The sequence below is a fragment of the Salvelinus alpinus genome, chromosome 16 (genome assembly GCF_045679555.1).
Source record: "Salvelinus alpinus chromosome 16, SLU_Salpinus.1, whole genome shotgun sequence".
In the NCBI taxonomy this organism is placed as follows: Eukaryota; Metazoa; Chordata; class Actinopteri; order Salmoniformes; family Salmonidae; genus Salvelinus; species Salvelinus alpinus.
The window spans coordinates 36,451,989-36,472,666 of record NC_092101.1 but is presented as its reverse complement, the minus strand read 5'-3'; the positions used below and the strand labels follow the sequence as shown (position 1 = coordinate 36,472,666).

The 20,678-nt window shown below is 41.8% G+C and overlaps 2 protein-coding genes across 2 annotated transcripts; both read left to right on the top strand.

Moving 5' to 3' along the window:
• The first annotated feature begins 278 nt into the window (after positions 1-278).
• On the top strand, positions 279-2,201 carry LOC139541428 (forkhead box protein Q1-like). The gene has a single exon (XM_071346073.1). The coding sequence runs from the start codon at positions 536-538 to the stop codon at positions 1,589-1,591; it is 1,056 nt and encodes a 351-aa protein (XP_071202174.1). The 5' UTR covers positions 279-535; the 3' UTR covers positions 1,592-2,201.
• A 6,267-nt stretch (positions 2,202-8,468) lies between these two features.
• On the top strand, positions 8,469-14,207 carry LOC139541427 (forkhead box protein F2-like). The gene is made up of 2 exons (XM_071346072.1): positions 8,469-9,935; positions 13,050-14,207. The coding sequence occupies exons 1-2, from the start codon at positions 8,963-8,965 to the stop codon at positions 13,226-13,228; spliced, it is 1,152 nt and encodes a 383-aa protein (XP_071202173.1). The 5' UTR covers positions 8,469-8,962; the 3' UTR covers positions 13,229-14,207.
• Positions 14,208-20,678: the final 6,471 nt, after the last annotated feature.

Here is a 20,678-nt window from a genome sequence, read left to right as displayed (position 1 = left end):
TGTGTGTGTGTGTGTGAGAGAGAGAGAGATTGGAGCTCTCTAGAATATATGAACAATACACATAGTTCTTCTCCCCTCCTCCTTCTAACTTTAGCTTTCTATGTGTTTATTTTTGTTTTACATACTCCTGTGTGGCACAGAGGAGCGTGCAATCATAAATCCCTCAATCGCTTCAATGGATTTGAGATTACTCTGAGTTTGAGACGCTAGACCACGCCCCCCGTGGGCTGTCCCTCGCGGAGGGATTATATTATAACAGGGCGCGTGTGTCTCCGGAGACAAATCTACTTTCAGCTGCTAAACAGGCACGAGTTTGGGTGCCTCCCGTTCCTCTGTACATCGGAGCTCCTCGGACCGAAACAGACAGACAGGTGCACTGACTCCACCACTGAAACAGACTCACAGGCTACACCTGCGCCTCTCTAAAGAACAACCACAGACAGTCAGATTGTCTTACTGTCTGATGAGGAGAACCGCACTGTACTGCAACGAACTCTGACAGGTGAGAGGAGGGGGAAAACAATAAATATAAAAAATGAAACTTGAAGTGTTCTCCGCAAGCCACTTCGTTCAGAAGCCTATGGAGGTTTGCAGTCACAGTGATGCGGAAGGTAGCGTCCCCTCTCCCCTATCCGGGGACGAGCTGGGCTCAGACGGGGACTGCGTGGCCAACAGTCCGGCACCTGCTACCCCGAGCAGCAGCGATGGCAAGGGAAAGCCCTACACCCGCAGACCCAAGCCGCCCTACTCCTACATCGCACTCATTGCCATGGCCATCCGGGACTCTGGCAGCGGCCGGTTGACTCTGGCCGAGATCAACGACTACTTGATGAAGAAGTTCCCGTTCTTCCGGGGCAGCTACACCGGCTGGAGGAACTCGGTGCGCCACAACCTGTCGCTGAACGACTGTTTCCTCAAGGTGCTCCGGGACCCTTCCAGGCCATGGGGCAAGGACAACTACTGGATGCTGAACCCGCACAGCGAGTACACCTTCGCTGACGGGGTGTTCCGTCGCAGGAGGAAGCGCATCACTAAGGGCCGGTCCGGTGGTTCCAATAAGGACACCGAGACCCCTGACATCCAGACACCAGGCGAGGAGACTCGCATCTCGGCCCCTGCATCTGTGCCCTCCCGGGAGGAGAGGGTGATGGGAGCCAAGTTCTCCAGCTCTTCCAGCTCCTTCTCCATCGATAGCATCCTCAGCAAGCCCTTCATACGTAGGGAGGACAGAGACCACACCGATAGAGACAGTGCACATGCCAACCCCGGTGCCCACCGGCTCTACTGGCCCGCGGGTTCTCACCACATGCTGCCCTACACACTGGCCTACCCACCGCTACCCGCTGTTATGGCACACGCACATGCACAGCACTCTTACCCCCAGGTCAGCACCGGCGCGTCACACATGTTGAACGTGTACAGGTGCAGCCTCGCGGAGCACGCAGAGCACACCAGGGACCCACTCACAGCTCTCCACATGACGTCGCAGGGCCACATGCCAAACTCGGAGGCTGCTTTCTCCCCTGTGAAGATGCACACAGCGCGAGTTGGCAGCTGTCATCCTTTCCAGATAGATTCATTGCTCTCCTAAAGCCAACGTAACAGACGATAATGTAATTATGTATCTTAAATTTGCCTTGTGCACTTTCCTATGCGCTCTACGTTTTTCGAATGTCTTAAAAAAAGGCATTTCAGTGCATTTAACTGTTTCTGATTATAACAAGTCGTTTAGCGGTGATGAATAACGTAATGTGTTATTGTTGTCATGACTTTATTTCTATCTGGTTACTACTAGGACCAGGCAAATTAGTTGCAATCTGACATGCCTTTCCACTGTGTGTGTGTGTGTGTGTGTGTGTGTGTGTGTGTGTGTGTGTGTGTGTGTGTGTGTGTGTGTGTGTGTGTGTGTGTGTGTGTGTGTGTGTGTGTGTGTGTTACGTGGTTCTTAGGTCATTTCTAATGTAAACGACGGCTACCATGTGCCAACAATTTGAAAAATATAGTACTATGTATGTGTTGATGTAGTTTTGTATGACTTGCTGAAAAATATTGTATTTTAAAATATTTGTTGGATTGTTGATTACTCCATGTAAGGAGGCTGCACAAAAAGAAAGGAAATACACTGTCTGTTTTCCTAAACATTGATTCATGCATGGACGATATTTTTTATGAGAGAAAATAAAAACTTATTGGGGAAAAAATTATCGAAGCAAACCAGGAGTATTTAATTTTTTATATTGCTCTTGCCTTATCTTTACCTAAAGGAAAATAAAGAATGATCTATATTTTTCCATTAATTATAGGCCTACTTGAAGTGTGTTTGGAATCAGAGGGCGGGAAAAGTTTGCATGGGTGATCAGAGGAAGATCCGATATCTGCCTGGAACTGGAAGGGCGTAGCGCCTGGCAACACTGGCGCTGTTTTGGCATCCTCACCACTTAAACTAGCCTGCTGAAGTTCCAGAGGAATGAAGAGAAAGATATACAATCATTTCAGACATCTGCCTACTCTGCACGGCAAGGCACAATTAGGAAACAGCAGTGTTAGGCACAGAGAGGGATATACATTCACAGATTTACAATACTTACATTTCACCCCTCTGTCTTCTTCTCTGCCTGCACCGCACGGAACGTCACAGCTAAGGAAGCAACACTGTTAGGCACAAATTACAGCTCGGTTGAGCTATTTCTAAATATTTAAGGGTGGTGAGATCGGTCCCAGAATGGGGAGTGCTGAATTATGTCAAGTAAATCATAGAATCTGATGCTTTACACAAAGGATCATTAACTTTAACTGCAACACACGTCTAGGAAGGTTGTTCCGAGTGAGGGGGTTTGAGTTCAGTTATTACAGACATTTAGCTGCACAATAGCAAATCATGTGTAGTTATAATGTACGGTATCTATTAAGCACAGTGAAAACACACACGTCTCCTCGAGCTCTTCTGTATAGGTTCGAGGATGAAATCTCAGACTTGGGACAAATGCACTCTGTCTCTAAATGTAAACTATGGTTTATGCTTAAGGATCAATTGTAGGTCTACCATAGCATGCCACCCAAACTATGGTGTACTCATTAAACATGATCTGTTCTGTGGCGTTCACACGACGGTAAGAAACGTGCCTGGGATCTGGGTCTCCAGATCCAATTGTACAATCAAATATAGCTTGTTCAAATATGACATTTGAATTTACTCTGCCTTGTAGCTTGTTCTCGTTTCAAGTTACGCAATTCAAAATGTCATACTGAAATAATAATAGGCTAATACATACTACTACTAATTATAATTATTATTATTATTATAAAACAGTGCATTTCATGTTTGTTTTTTTATCACCAACATTTGAAAAAATATATTAGACCTTTTTCATCCTGCTATAGGCTATGTTGAGGATTTTTTTAAACACATGACAAACATTAAATACATGTTCTGATTTTCTGAGTAAGATTTACAACAACATCTTTAGAATACAAAAAAAGATGTGGGATGAATTACGACATTTAGCCTACCTGTCCACAACAACGAAGACACAGACCTGCGTATGCTAAACGATAAGCTATACAAATAACTTTTACCAAAACAATGTTTCAAAATGAAATGACCAAAAGACAAGTTGGACTATTGTAAGGGTATAATAATGAGAAACAATCATTTTGGCTGGCTACTTCATGCGCCAAGTCTATAAATGATCACAACACACTTCCAATAAAACCTAAATGATTTGACCTTTCAACACGGACAGGGGATATATGGGGGTTATCCATCGAAGCAAGGATGCAGTCCACGGTCCTGAGGGAAACCCTCGATGTCATCACATGTAGTGTCGCCCACATTAATTACGATTCCCGTTATCCTAACAATGTCAGGCCTAATGTTATTGACAAAGTTGTAGACTATCACTAGCAAGTGCTGTATCTAGACAAACATTGTAAAATAGTATACATAGAAAATATCGTGAATAGTGCATTATTTTATTGTGGACCAATGAGAAATGAGCCTATAGGCTAATGAGAAAGATAATCTCAAAAATTGCTCAATTGATAAACGATCAAATCTGAAAAGTAAAAGAGCAAATGTGTTGATACATTTGCCATTTTCCATTTGCATTTGACCCTGTCTTTCTTGCGAGGGGTTATCAGTCCCTCATCGATCTGGGCACAAATAGAATGGAAGACATTCTTGCTTAGGCCCATACATGTTTCTACAAATACAATGCATGTGTACAAATATTTTGACATAAAACATTATCTGTCCGTCCTCCTCAATCATGCACATTGATGCATAGACCTAGGACTATACTATGCTAACAAAAATAACCTGACATGTGTCACTATAGTTTTACTCTGCAGTCTGCAAACTCGGTCCTGGGACCCCCCTTAGATGCACGTTTTGTTTTTTTCCCTATCACTACATAGCTGATTCAAATAACCAACTCATCATCAAGCTTTGTTTAGCTGTGTAGTGCTAGGGCAAAAACCAAAACGTACAACCGGCGGTCTAGGTGACAGGTAAGAGGGTTGAGTCCCGTTCCAGGAACAATGCTGCAACCTGCAGGTGAAATCCCGGAACAGCACACCTGTATGCTACGCACTGGGCAGAGCACTAGCACTGACGGCCATAACAGGTGAACGCTCCATCAATGTAGGCCACCGTTATGTTTTCATTCTATAGCCTAGGACTAGCTCTCGCTGGTGTGTGGAACAGGAACTAGTTAAGATATGGCGTATCCTAATAAACTGAATACATGCCTGAATCTGAGAGCAGTAGATACTGGGCTCTATTCAATCCGTATCGCCGAAGTAACCCGGAAGATCCGCGTTCAAATGTCATTTCCGATTGAGCCGACGTATGCAGTGTTTACCGTGAAAGCAGTTTCAGCCACCGCGGGAACATTGTCTTGAATTGTCAATCGCGATATATAATAGGGATCTTCAGCGCTATTGATTGAATAGAAACCTAAATATGATGTAGTTCTGGTCCAGGGTTTAGGCCTGCAGTCCAGGCACAATGTTAGGAAGTTCAAACAGTCAGTCACTCTGCAGGCCGCTGAACCACGCCTGAGCTTCTGGAGAAAGAACCTGGTACTATCAGCACAAAAGTCCGAGTTGAGCTGGACAGGAAGCGCGGCTGCTGGGGCGCCTGAAAGAAGACATAAAGACGCACATTACCGTTAAAATACGCTGGAAAGAGCTATTTAAACTATGTTTCATCTCTTCAAAAGGAGTAAAAAAATGCTCAGGCAAGATGTAGGCACTTGTCAAAAGAAGTGAGGAGAGGTCAAAGTAGGCCATAGGCCTATGAGAAGGACTAACAACCAGTGGTGCAAAGTACTTAGGGGTATCTGTTTTTTGGGGTATCTGTACTTTACTGTTTATATTTTTGACAACTTTTACTTTTACTTAATCACATTCCTAAAGAAAATAATGTGCTTTTTACTCCATATATTTTCCCTGACACCCAAAAGTACTCATTACATTTTGAATGCTTAGCAGGACAGAACATGGTCCAATTCACACACTTATCAAGATAACAACCCTCCTCATCCCTACTGCCTCTGATCTGGCGGACTCACTAAACACAAATGCTTCATTTGTAAATTATGTCTGAGTGTTGGACACCTGGCTATCCGTAAATTTAATAAACAAGAAAATTGTTCCGTCTGGTTTGCTTAATATAAGGATTTTTTTTAAATTCACACTTTTACTTTTGATACTTAAGTATATTTAAAACCAAATACTTTTAGACTTTTACTCAAGTAGTATTTTACTGGGTTACTTTAACTTTTACTTGAGTCATTTTCTATTAAGTTATCTTTACTTTTACTCAAACAAGATACCTTACTTATTTTTCCACCACAGCCAACAACCAGCAGGCCTGTGTTTCCATGGAAAGAGTGTGTCGTTTAATGGCTTATCAAAACAAAAACAAAAAGTGAAACAATATAAAGCAACATTTTAATTTATTTAATGCACCGCAGCATTCATTTATTATTCATTAATATCCTACATATTAAATACACATTCATAAACAGAATTCTGAGCCACATTTTTCATGAACTAATATTTGAATGGTGTAAGCCTTTGTATAAATAATCAGGGACGTTAAAGCAATATTAGCTATAATATTATAGTTGACACTTCAATATTTACCAAAGATAAAAACAACAATTTATATTGTTCTAGGCTGGTGTTCTTCAGGCTAAAAGGATCAAACTCGGACAGAAATGCCAAAGGATATCCATCACTATTAAAAACCAGAACCCATGTAAATATGTGATATAATTGTTGTTTACTAGATATTTCAAAACAGCTATAATAAGAGCTCCTATACGCGCTTCGCTGTGAACTCGTAAAAGCAGTGGCCAGTCTTCAAAGTGCTCTCGCGCAGAACAAAGTTTCCTCCTAGCCGCGGAGGCATCCTGATCACCGCGGGGGTCATACGTTCTGATGTCGCAGGAAATTCTAAGGCCATTAGGTTCCACAAACTTCTCTGTGTCACGGTGGAAAATGATTTTATCCTCACATCCTTTGTTGTGAAGTGTAAAGGGTATTGTTGATGGCCATTGTTTGAAAATCTTTTATATCTAAGGACTACACATGAAAGGACGGGGGTAATGTTAGACAGACACACAAATAGATGAGGAGCTGATTAGTTTATTACATATTTTATTTTCTGTCTGTTTTCTAAAGCTCGACTATCCCAATATAAAATGCCCGTATCATAAATGCAGAAATTAAATCCCGTAGTCCCAGCCTGAACCTTAAATGATTATATTCTGATCAGAGGTTTAGGCCTAGTCTACTGTATACAGTTGTTTACTCTTTCCTTCTCATTGTTTCAATTCAGCGGCATAAAGCAAAATAAAGCTCAGTGTAAAACAAATCCAGGTAGTAGAAATGAAATGAGGGAGACTAGGCATACAAACAGAATGGGGTGATGTGATTTCGGTACAAATTAAGATTGATCATCTAAATCTTACGTAATATTATTAATTTTTTGCCTATGACCAATTTTGGACAAATATTGTTTGTAGGTCTATTTGTATTTCTGTATAGCCTAGACCTACTCAACTGTAACAATGAGCTGTTTATTATAAACGTATACAACTACCAAACATAATAGGCCGGCTTTTTACAAAGCATATACATACTGAAAAATGACTGAAAATGATTGCATTATTTAACTACTAGGCTATATAAACGAATATTTAGCTCAATATGTTTTTTTTTATAACATTAGGTGGTTGAATTGAAAACGAGGAAGTGTAGGCCCTATCAAATGCAGGCATAACAAAATTAACCATAAAAGTCATCACAGTATAAATATTAAACAAGCTATCTGCATGATGCAGGCCTGCAATATAGTGTCATATAGTGTCAACCTTGTAACAGGATTAATACACTCTGAATTTGTAGGCCACGTTTCTGAACAAATCCTATTTCTCTCGTTGTTATCATTATTGATCATAGGGCTTTTATCTTTTAAGACTAAATAATTGCATCATGTTGGACAAATCTATATTATGGTCTGTCTTCATAGGGGAGGAAGCTGTCGACGCCCGCGCTCCTAATTTCGGTTCTCTCTCTAATGAACGCGGGGCCCAGGGGACCGGCTCGAGCCTAGGGCTGTAAACTGACACTGGCGCGCTGTGTGTGGTATCCAAGGCCGGCCGCTCTTGATGGAAAAAGCCTGCTTCCACTCATGTCAAAGTCATTTACTCAGAACCCCCCCCCCCCCCCCCCTATGCAGATGCATGCACCCCAGCGAAATACCACCACCTTTCCCCCGGTAGTGACTCTTACGGTTGGGTTCTGAGCGAACTAGGAAAACATGAGATAGGATTTATACTACGAGATGTATGAGCCTACACAGTTTGTTCTATGTGTCGCTTCTACAACACTGCCTTTACTGGATCGGTAGGCCATCCAACATGATATTGTTGCATGGTAACACAGAGAAGCACTTTCAATTTTTTTTAAGAGGCATACTCTTATATATAATAGCCTATACTGTTATACCCTCAGTATTTCATTACAGAAAATGTTTCCGTTATTCAGTATAATGACACTTAGCAACAGGCAACAACATGCAAGAAGAGTGTTGGAGATGGAGCTCTTTGCCTTGTGCGCGTGGCGTGTGACGCTGTTGATTGGAATGTCTGGGGAGGTTTGATAGATGGCATAATTGCGTGTTTTTGAGATGTCAGAGAGCAGGGGAATGAGAGAGGGTGGAAGAGGGAGGGGGGGTGCGAGATAGAGAGAGAGAGAGAGGGGCTTGACTCTGCTGCAGCGACTGGCTGTGGAAGGGGAGGGGAGGGGGGCTCTAGTCGTCACTGATTTCAGGGGGGATTTGGAGATGGGGGGGTCTGAGAGGAAAGAAAGATTTACGAAATGATAGGTGGTCGCGTTTTGTTTGGCTGAGCGGCCGCGCGCACTAAATTGAGGAGTCTTCGCGTTTCCTCCCCTTTAGGGATTAAGGCGGGCGATGGCCACCCGGTGCGCCGCAGAGCTGCACTCACGGCCACGGTGATACCGAACCGAACCGCACCGGAGCCTCTGTGTCGAACTGAACCTCCGCAAAACGCTGCATTATAGCGAGCGCTCCAGCACTCCCTGGATACTCTGCTCTCTCATCTCTCTCCCACATTCTGACACTGCGAACTCGCTGCAGATTTTCTGCGTAATAGGAGAGTCCAACAGAACGGAAGAGAGTTTTTCCTCTCCAAGCCCATTTTGTTGAATTCCGAAGACCAACGGCGTATGTGATTTGTAGAGGACTTTGAGTAGAAGTGTCATTACTTGCTATCACCTTCTTTGAATCATATACGTCCCTTTTTCTTCTCTAGATCTCTTGCTCAATCTCGCTCTCCTCTTTCCCCCATCTCTCTTTCTCATCTTTCCCCCATCTCTCTTTCTCTCCTCGCGTCACTGCTCAGCTACGCAGTGCGTCAGCGGAGCAGAGATGACGACCGAGACCTCTCAGCAGCAGCTGGACCCACCGCCTCCCCTGAGGTCCAGCCCGGCCTCCGGTGTCCTGCACCCCGCCATGATGAGCCCACAGGCCGCTATGGACAGTTCCTCGACCGGGGCCAAAGGCAAGAAGGCGAGCTCAGGACTGAGGCGACCAGAGAAGCCTCCCTACTCCTACATTGCGCTCATCGTCATGGCGATACAGAGCTCACCCACCAAGAGGCTGACTCTAAGTGAGATCTATCAGTTTCTCCAGACCCGGTTCCCCTTCTTCAGAGGATCCTACCAGGGCTGGAAGAACTCCGTCCGGCACAACCTTTCCCTAAACGAGTGCTTTATCAAGCTGCCAAAAGGGCTGGGCAGACCGGGCAAAGGCCACTACTGGACCATCGACCCGGCCAGCGAGTTCATGTTCGAAGAGGGCTCGTTCCGCCGCAGACCCAGGGGCTTCCGGAGAAAATGCCAAGCCCTAAAGCCCATGTACCGGATGATGAACGGTATAGGCTTCGGTACTTCCATTTTGCCGCAGAGCTTTGAATTTCAGGCGCCCGGGTCTCTGGCGTGTCATAGCAACAGTTACAACTTGGACATGATGACCAACTCCATGGCAGGTGGCTACGACGGGCTTAGCGGCCACCACGTACCTCACATGTCCCCGAGCCCCGGGTCCACGTACATGGCCAGCTGTCCGGTAACGTCCAACGGGGAATACGGTGGACCGGACAGTAGCAGCAGCCCTGTGCCCTCGTCCCCGGCTATGGCCAGTGCGTTGGACGGTCACGGTCATTCTCCATATGCCAGTACCTCCGGACACTGGGCGTCTCCCGGCGGCTCCCCGTACATCAAGCAGCAGCCTCTGGCCTCCAGCAGCCCGGCGTCCTCTGGGCTACACTCTGGCATGTCCCCCTACTCCCTGGAGCAGAGCTACCTCCACCAGAACGCCAGGGACACCGCCGAAATCTCAGGTAATAAACGTTGTGTAAATCAAGTCATAACACGATAATAAATAGATGTGAAATGTCATGCGTAATAACACTTGGTCAATCACAAAAAGTACTGCATTTTTTATACACGTGGCAAACAAAAATATTTGCAGGTTGACAATTGACCTGCTCTTTGGTCAGTCATGCTGTTTTCTGGAGGCTAAAAACACAACTTTACGCAATGCGTAATAGCCTATAAAATTGCTAAATTTGTATTTGTGAAAATTATAGTTGGCCTATCTTATAGACAATATGCCGAAAATCTTATAGACTGTCTTATAGACAATCTCCTACATGCAGAACCAAATGTAGTCTAGTTGAATATCATTAACAGCTACAACTTTGACATGTGTGATACGCAGATGAATCAAAACGTTGGCAAATAAAATAATTAGACTAATATAAAAGTGAGTTGTTGCGACCTAAATATGTAATGACTTGCATTTGTAATACATCTATAAAACTATGTTGGAGATGCATATGTCTCTTAATGCATTTTCGATGTAATGTTATATTCATATCATTTAATTAACATGACTGGTTCACGTGGATGCATCTCCTTCACATTGCAGGTTGTGTTATGGCAAAATAGCTTCCCAATTTTATGGGTTAAAATAATTGTATTGTATTTCTGATTATTAGTTTGCAACTATATTCTGTTGTGGAATTAAGGAAACAATTTGAATGACATAGGCCGAAATAATCATATTTGAGGGACTCAAAGACAAATATACATGCATAATTATAAGGACAATTCAGATGAGGTGGGAAATATAAGTGCAACCACAGCTTCTTACAACGGAAATTAACAAAATAGTTGAAAACTGTTCTTGAATATATAGGCTAAGCCTTAGGAATAAAATCATGTATGGGGCTGCGTTCTTGTTTACATAAATGTTTGGATAGGAGCTCGATGCAATGGGCTATAATGAAAATTGTAGCCACATTATACACATCGCTCCTTAGGCCAGTTGACCACTTGTAATTTAGTTAATGTTCATCTTGTTTAAAATGCTTCTAATTTATCGAGGCTTTAACAAAAGTCCAAGTGATTTCTGAGAGCGGAATTATTCCTTCTAAAGCCTCGGGGGTTATCTAAACAAAGACTGTGCGAGTCGGACCACACTGAAGAAGAGGATGTAAACAAGCGCATAGGCCTATACCTACCCACAGGAGACTCCAAGCCTTGTTAAACTTTACGCGACTTCTTATAACTATTTAGAGGACAAGACGTTATCTGTGCTAGCGGGGTCTTACACGCCTCATGGCGACTGTCAATCACGACGGGTGTGTTGTCTCTGAAAATGGGGCGCAAAGGCTGCAGCGCGAGGCAGGACCCTCTGGATAAAGGCCTGCAGGCTCGAGGAGAGAAAACACCGCGCACTGCGGGTACAGGCGTCACATCTGGAGTCCTTATGAACTTGATGAGGATCACGCTCTCTGTCACTCTCCCCCCTTCCTTCTCCTGACTCTCACTCTGACGGTGTAGCTGGCCTGATATATACATACCTATCTATGACAGGACCTATGTTCTTATTTTACCGATTCAATTATTTGTCTGAAAATAATTTTAGGAGGTAGGCCTATAATTATGATGAATTAGCACGTGTGATGTTGCAACTGCAGATCTCGAGGATAAACAGGATAATTGTCTATATGGCCCTCAGGAGAAATGGACAATCAAGGAGGGAAAACATAAGCACCCTGACCTAATTAATATTTCACACCTCTTTGTGAACGATGTGGAGGCCAATTGGTGTAGAAAAGCACTGAAACATAACGAGGCTGTTTGATTATTATATGCCTATCAAATCACTCTTAACTTCAGTCTTTAACCAGATCATGTTAAGTTAAAGACTAAAAATGTAACACTAAACATTCTCTATGTCAAATATCTGTGTACACATAATACAACAGTGGGGCTCACGCAAAATATGTGCACCAACTCAACTAAACTAAACAAACATTAGAGACGCTAGTATAGAGGACGCAGAGATTCAGAAGTCAAGTCATGATAGTGTTTTCCGTTTGGCTGATTTTTTAATTAAAGGAGACTGCTGCTCGAATGTATATTTAGCTTAGCATGAGCAGAGGCTACATTTACATTTACATTTAAGTCATTTAGCAGACGCTCTTATCCAGAGCGACTTACAAATTGGACATGCCTAGGGTCTATGCATCTAATTTGCACACATCCAAATAACATATTGTATACAGTGAATTAATTGCATGGTTCAATTTGAATAATTCTGAAGAGGACATTTGGATTGATTGTTTTAGTGCTTTTCTCCTGAAAAGGAAATACTGAGGACGGAGACATTGTTTTACCTATTCTCAAAAGGCCAGCAAATCTCTGTTTCTTCAGCAATTAATAATGTATTACAGGTCAACATAACATAATATAACATAGTCTAATAAGATAACAAATTAACAAATGTCCCCATCGTCATCGATTAGGTTTAATCTATAGATTTACTGAGAGTGATTTCTTATTTATGCGCGTGGTGTTATGGGACTACGTCTCCGCATTGTTTACTGGCCAAATTATTGGAAGATGTGTCAATTTCAAACCTTAAAATCTATATAAGAAATATAGGCTACACAATACACTGAATACTATAACATATTTTTACACACGCATCATTACACATGCGTAATGCATAAACGTCAGAGTGTAATTATCCTAAATTCTGAAAGAAAACTGTTTTTTTGTTTAAAAGTCAAGCGTTTAACAATATATACATATTTCTAATTAATTGACCAGTTATTCACATTTAGGATTGGACGCTCCTCTGTGCCACACACGAGTATGTAAAAACAATTCTATAAACTTATTGAAAGCTTAAGTTAGAAGGAGGGGAGAAGACTGTATTGTTCATATATTTTGAAGAGCTTCAATCTCTCTCTCTCTCTCTCTCTCTCTCTCTCTCTCTCTCTCTCTCTCTCTCTCTCTCTCTCTCTCTCTCTCTCTCTCTCTCTCTCTCTCTCTCTCTCTCTCTCTCTCTCTCTCTCTCTCTCTCTCTCTCTCTCTCTCTCTCTCTCTCTCTCTCTCTCTCTCTCTCTCTCTCTCTCTCTCTCTCTCTCTCTCTCTCTCAGTGGGGATCCCTCGCTACCAAAGCCACTCCTCACCCGTGGTCGACAGGAAGGATTTTGTCCTGAATTTTAACGGCATCTCCTCGTTCCATCCCTCAGCCAGTGGATCGTACTATCATCATCATCACCATCACCACCATCACCAAAGCCTTTGTCAAGACGTCAAACCGTGCGTGATGTGAGCAGAAAATGTAGTGCGAGTAAAGGCCCAAACTGTGCTCTGGAGATGAGAATGAACACAGAATCGAGCAATTTAAACTGATTCTATACATGTCTGGCGACAGTTAAAACCCAAATAAATGGCCTGTCATCTTACTGATGAGAACGAACAATTGGGACAGTAGCCTATTTTTGAGAGTCTGGAAAAACTTCTCAAGTCAGGATATATTTTCAGTGACCTTCGTCGTCTTGATTGGTCTAAATGAAGGACAGTATATTATGCACTAACTGTTTCTGAAGTGAAGGACCCACTGGGCACAGATGTCACTTCAACCTCAAATTTTTATTTACATTTGATTGAGTTGTCAACTATTGTGAACTCAACGAGAAATCCCCCCGAAAATCACCATGTCATTGGATTTAGGTTAAAAGTTAGGGGGGAAAAGACGAAACCCACTGGGCACAGACGTCAATTGAATGTCTATTCCATGTTGGTTCAATTTAATTTCATTGAAATTATGTGGAAACAACGTTGATTCAACCAGTGCGTGCTCAGTGGGAATGCCCTTATGTTGATGACTTTTTGCCAATCCAATGGGTTTTCCACGTTGATTCGACGTCATCACATAGATTTTTTTGTTGTAGGTTGAAATGATGTGGAAACAACGTTCAACCCGTTTTTGCCCAGTGGGAAAGCACAAACGCTTATATGACAATGAAACCACTTTGCCTTATTCTGTTCTCTATTGGCCAACGTTTTCTTCTTCAAAAGAAGTTTCAAAACGATTTTAATTATGTGTTTGCTGTCATTACTTGCGCAAACAAATAGCCTATATTTCATGTAACTAGGCCTCTGTTCTGATTTATAAAAGTACATGCACATACACAAAGCTTTTTATAACAAAAATTGCAACAAATTTGCACTTATTGTATACCCTTTTTGAGATTTGCTTAATTTTCTCGTTGTAAAGTGTTTTAATAAAGCTGATATATTTTCGGCTACACCTGCCTACTTGTCTCTCAGAAATATAGTATGCTAATTATAGGCTAATCATTGGAATTTACTATTATTATAGGCCTATTATCCTTGTTGATAATTTATGGAGATTTGTGATTCATATTAGATTTGAGTTGGTGTAAATTTGATTATTTGGCATTCACAGGCATACTTTTAATAACCAAATGCAACGTCTTTGTTTTGTATGATAACACTTTGTAACGTAAAAAACGTGCTTAAGAAGGTAAAGCAAAGGTAAATCAAAAGCGTGGATTCTAGGTAAGTTTTAAAACAATCCCATTTAATAACTAGATATAAATGTTGTGGAAAAGGAATGACTCCTTTGAAGAGGAGCATTATATACTTTGAGCCACGGGGATAATTATGTAAGGATTTTATCTCATGGCATAGTAAGAATGGGGGGAAATGAAATAAGGCGACGGCTACACAACTCGCTGCATGTCTTTATCGTAGACAGTGAGCTGCATGTCTTTATCGTAGACAGTGAGCTGCATGTCTTTATCGTAGACAGTGAGCTGCATTATCAATATTTACCCATAGACTTCGTGAGATCAAAGGCAGCTGGAGTTTAATACAATCTAATTTACTTTTTCCGAATACTTGGTGAGTGTCTAAGTAGAGTAGGCCTAGGTCATTTCTATTTAAGTAGGCCTATAACATTTTAGATTGTTTACAAACTCGACACGATGTTGGAGACTTAGGAATTTCCATGTTTTGTGTTGTCTCATTGCGCCATCTACAGCCTGGGCCAGCCTGCCTGGTTCCACGGAAAAAAAGTCTTCCGCTTCACCAGACCTCTACCCCCCGGCCTCGTAGCAGATTTTTCAGGATTGCAAACTTTTAAAGAACTTGTAAACAAACGAGCTGCAGAGGGCCACATTTATGGAGATGTGACCGCACAGTGTTTTTAGAACTTCAGTAAACAGAACACACTATAGAGTAAGAAGCTTGTTTCTTGGAGAAAAACAGATTAGAGAGAGACAGAGAGACAGAGAGAGAGAGATAGACGGGAGCGGGGAGAAATGCCCGAAACATTCTCACAAAGATGCACGGTGGAGAAATCTCTCCGCCATTTCCAGGTTGCTACAATTCTAATAATTCGCCTAATTTCAGTTTATATGATAAAACAAGCAAGTATAGTGTAGAGAATCATTGTACCATCTAAACCACTGTGAAATATATTGTCAATAACCAAACATATTGTATTTTCAGCTGTTTGAAGCTGAGGTACAAAACTGAAAGTAAAATAAGCAAAAACAAAACTTAAAAACGGGAAGCATAGAAATAGTGCACATAGAACAGATATACTGCCTCTTAGACTTGCTTTCAATGAGAATGATAGATCTATAACTCACATTTCTATATGAATTTTGTCCGGTCACCAGAAAAGTTACATATTGCAGCTTTAAGTGGATAAATTATTTGAGTTTTCTGTTTGTGTACAAATGTATCAACATCAACGATAACAATACAATAGGAGCAGATTTGGGATGCTCATTCTGTCTATGTCTCTGTCTTTCTCTCTCGCTCTCTCTCTGGTCTGTGTGGTCTCTGTGATAGTTACAATTCATGTTGAATAAAACTGCAAAAGAGAAACACTCACACACACACCACACACACACACACACACACACACACACACACACACACACACACACACACACACACACACACACACACACACACACACACACACACACACACACACACACACACACACACACACACACACACACACACAAACACCTCATCACAGTTCATACATCAGCTCCAAAAATATACCTTCTTTGGTTAGATATATTATGATGGGTTTGGTTAAATAGTGTACCTTGCTCCACTGCTGATTAACATGTAGGCCTACTTTTAAGGTGGAAGACTGAAATAAATGGACTGTGGCTCCATCTAGTGGCCATCCTACCAGCTTGAGATCAAATCATCAAATCAAATTGTATTCATTACATGCTTAATAAACAACAGGTGTGGACTAAGTGAAACGCTTACTTATGGGGCCTTCCCAACAATGCAGTGAGAAAGAAAATAGAGAAAGAAAAGAAAAGTAAAACACATAATAATAAAAGTAATAATAGATACACAATGAGTAATGATAACTTGTCTTTACACAAGGGGTACCAGTACCTAGTTGATGTACAGGGGTACGGGGTAATTGAGGTAAATATATACATATAAATAGGTATAAATTGATAGATAGTAAATAGGAGCAACAGCGTATGTGATGAGTTAAAAAAGGTAGTGCAAAAAAGGTCAATGCAGATAGTTAAATAGTTAACCAAATATCTGTCCAAACTAACTATTTGCAGTCTTATGGATTGGGGGTAAAAGCTGTTCAGGGTCCTGTTGGTTCCAGACTTGGTGCAACGGTACCGCTTCCCATGCGGTAGCAGAGAGAACAGTCTATGCCTTGGGTAGCTGGAATCTTTGAACATTTCTAGGGCCATCCTCTGACACCAATTGGTATAGAGGTCCTGGATAGCCGGGAGCTCGACCCCATTGATGTACTGGGCCTTAAGCACTACCTTCTGTAGCACCTTGCAATTGTATGCCGAACATACAAAACGGTGATGCAGTCAGTCAAGATTAGCTATTTGAGGATCTGAGGGCCCATGCCAAATCTTTTCAGTCACCAGAAGGGAAAGAGGCATTGTTGTGCCCTCTTCACAACTGTGTTGGTATGTTTGGACCATGATAGATCTTTAGTGATGTGGAAATCTCAGTGATGTGAACAGGGAATACAGGAGGGGACTAAGCACCCCTGAGGGGCCCCCATGTTGAGGGTCAGCATGGCGATGTGTTGTTGCCTAACCTTACCACCAGGCAATAGAGATGGCATCATCTGTGGATCTGTTGGGGCACTATGCGAATTGGAGTGGGTCCAGAGTGTCTGGGATGTTGGTGTTGATGTGAGCCATGACCAGCCTTTCAAAGCATTTCATGGCTTCAGATGTGAGTGCTACGGGGTGATAGTCATTTAGACAGGTTACCTTGGCGTTCTTGGACACAGGGACTCTGGTGGTCTGCTTGAAACATTTAGGTATTACAGACTGGGTCAGGGAGAGTCTGAAAATGTCCGTGAAGACACTTGCCAGCTGGTTAGCCCTGCTGCCTTATGAATGTTAACCTGTTTAACCTTTTCATGTGTGAGTTCCAAATATCTCTAACGGTCTCCCCAGCTTGAGTTTTTCTATGCGCATGATGAATGCACACACTGTTTCAAAATGTGATTGTTATGCAACAGGACAGTTAACCTGTGCTGCCCTCAAATCAAGGCACATCAATTTCAAATTATTTTCAAACAGGTTTTATTTAACAACAGCAAGCACTTCCCCAGTCTCTTTCTTTTACTAGTGTCGGGATTAGGGCATGGTCCGGGGTGAGCTTGTTATTCAGGACATTTGGTAATGGCCAGAGGGGTATACTTCTAAGAAAGCTAGAAGGAAACTAAGATGTGGTATCAAACTGTATTCACATTCCAGCCAGGCTTCATCCGTACTAGGCCTACAATGGTAGATATTACTCGTCAGCCTGTCGCTAACTCTAGCAGGCTTGTAACTGCACGTGCATGTCGCATGTGGCTAGCTTAACGCTTCATTGACACAATTATGAAATATCAATCCATGGGAGAGTCAGTATTCAGTGCCACATTTTAATTTGTGCTGAAATCAAAATGAAAAAAAAAGTTATCTTGCAAATTCAGCAGGCTATGGTGTGAAACAGGCCTTTTTTAGTGTAGCCTATATTTGTATTACTTATCTTTAATGCCGTCTTTGGTGTGCTTCTAAATGCAGGAGCACATTTTTCCCACTCCTATCACTGCTTCTTCTATCTGTGGAACAGCTTGTTGCGTTGTGGCCATAGAAATATAATCCATAGAAGGATTTAAAACCTCAAAACCTTTGCAATTTGACTCATGGGAAGGGCTACTCTAGCAATGGCTTGCAGTCTAGACTTGAATGGAAACTGCCATCTATGCATTATATGTCAATGTTTGGTTGCGGCTGTCACTTTGCCTTTGCGTAAATTTCAAAATACAATCACCTGGAAAAAGTACAGTTTGGAAAGCAAATGTTGTCATTGCTAAATGTGTAATGTGATAGGTATCTTGACATTACTGTTTTTTACACACAAAAATATGTTTAATTCATCAAATATTTCATCATCAAATGACAGCCCGGTTTCATACACTAGACCTAACACAGTAAATGTAAATCCGAGACACTGAAATTAGTATGATATGTTACGTTTGGTATTGTTACATAAGACAGAAGGTTACTTAAGCCAAAAACAAAAGGAGGGTGGGTAGGTTGGTGTATAATACGAATGTCTAGCAACCCAAAGGTTGCGAGTTCGAGGACAAATTTAACATTTTAGCAACTTTCAACTACTTACTACTTTTTAGCTACTTTGCAACTACTTAGCCATATAGCTAACCCTTCCCCTAACCCTAACCTTTACCCTTTTAGCTAACCCTTCCCATAACCCAAACATTAACCCTTTAACCTAACTCCTAAACTTAACCCTAACCCTTAGCCTAGCTAATGTTAGCCAACTAGCTAAGGTTAGCCACCTAGTTAACATATCGTACATTTGCAAATTTGCAACATATCATACGAAATGGGTGATGACAATCCACAAATTAATACAGTCCATACGAAACGTAACATATTATATTAAAAGAAGAGTCACTGATTTACGTACAGAATAATATGAAATGCTCTGAGACCAGGTTGCAAATGAAGTGGATGATGACAATCTTTGAGAGAGGGAGGGTATCTGATTTCATTGGTTCTCAACTCATGGCTCAGACACTATATTCAGGATAAATGGAGTTAGCACCAAAGTTAGCCTGCCTTGGAGCAGGTTAGCTATGAACGATTCGTTGCCATTGAAATATACCTGGCTAAAAGGTGAGAGACTTTTGTGATACTGGTTATCTCGAGTTGAACTCAGAGTTGACCAAAGTTACCTCGCTAACTTCTGAAACCTGATTGGTAGTATAGAGTTCAGGACCAGACTTGTCCAGAGCAGACTGTGAAAAAATAATTTTTTAATTTTTCTATCTGTAAAATACTAAAGACATACAGTTGAAGTCAGAAGTTTACATACACCTTAGCCAAATACATTTCAACTCAGTATTTCACAATTCCTGACATTTAATCCTTGTAAAAAATTCCCTGTCTTAGGTCAGTTACCACTTTATTTTAAGAATGTGAAATGTCAGAATAATAGTAGAGAGAATTATTTATTTCAGCTTTTATTTCTTTCATCACATTCCCACTGTGTCAGAAGTTTACATACACTCAATTAGTATTTGGTAGCATTACCTTTAAATTGTTTAACTTGGGTCAAACATTTCGGGGAGACTTCCACAAGCTTCCCACAATAAGTTGGGTAAATTTTGGCCCATTCCTCCTGACAGAGCTGGTGTAACTGAGTCAGGTTTGTAGGCCTCCTTATTTGCACACGCTTTTTCAGTTATGCCCACAAAGTTTTTATAGGAGTGAGGTCATGGCTTTTTAATGGCCACTCCAATACCCTGACTTTGTTGTCCTTAAGCCATTTTGCCACAACTTTGGAAATATTCTTGGGGTCATTGTCCATTTGGAAGACCCATTTGCGACCAAGCTTTAACTCCCTGACTGATGTCTTGAGATGTTGCTTCAATATATGCACATCATTTTCCTTTTTCATGATGTTATCTATTTTGTGATGTGCACCAGTCCCTCCTGCAGCAAAGCACCCCCACAACATGATGCTGCCACCCCCGTGCTTCACGGTTGGGATGGTGTTCTTCGGCTTGCAAGACACCCCCTTTTTCCTCCAAACATAACGATGGTCATTATGGCCAAGCAGTTCTATTTTTGTTTCATCAGACCAGAGGACATTTCTCCAAAAAGTAAGATCTTTGTCCCCATATGCAGTTGCAAACCATAGTCTGGCTTTTTTATGGCGGTTTTGGAGCAGTGGCTTCTTCCTTGCTGAGCGCCCTTTCAGGTTATGTTGATATAGGACTTGTTTTATTGTGGATATAGATACTTTTGTACCTGTTTCCTCCAGCATCTTCACAAGGTCCTTTGCTGTTGTTCTGGGATTGATTTGCACTTTTCGCACCAAAGTACGTTCATCTCTAGGAGACAGAACGCGTCTCCTTCCTGAGCGGTATGACGGCTGCATGGTCCCATGGTGTTTATACTTGCGTACTATTGCTTGTACAGATGAACGTGTTACCTTTGGAAATTGCTCCCAAGGATGAACCAGACTTGTGGTCTCCAATCTTTTTTCTGAAGTCTTGGCTGATTTCTTTTGATTTTCCCATGATGTCAAGAAAAGATGCTCCTGGGTTTGAAGGTAGGCTTTGAAATACATCCACAGATACACCTCCAATTGACTCAAAGGATGTCAATTAGCCTATCAGAAGCTTCTAAAGCCATGACATCATT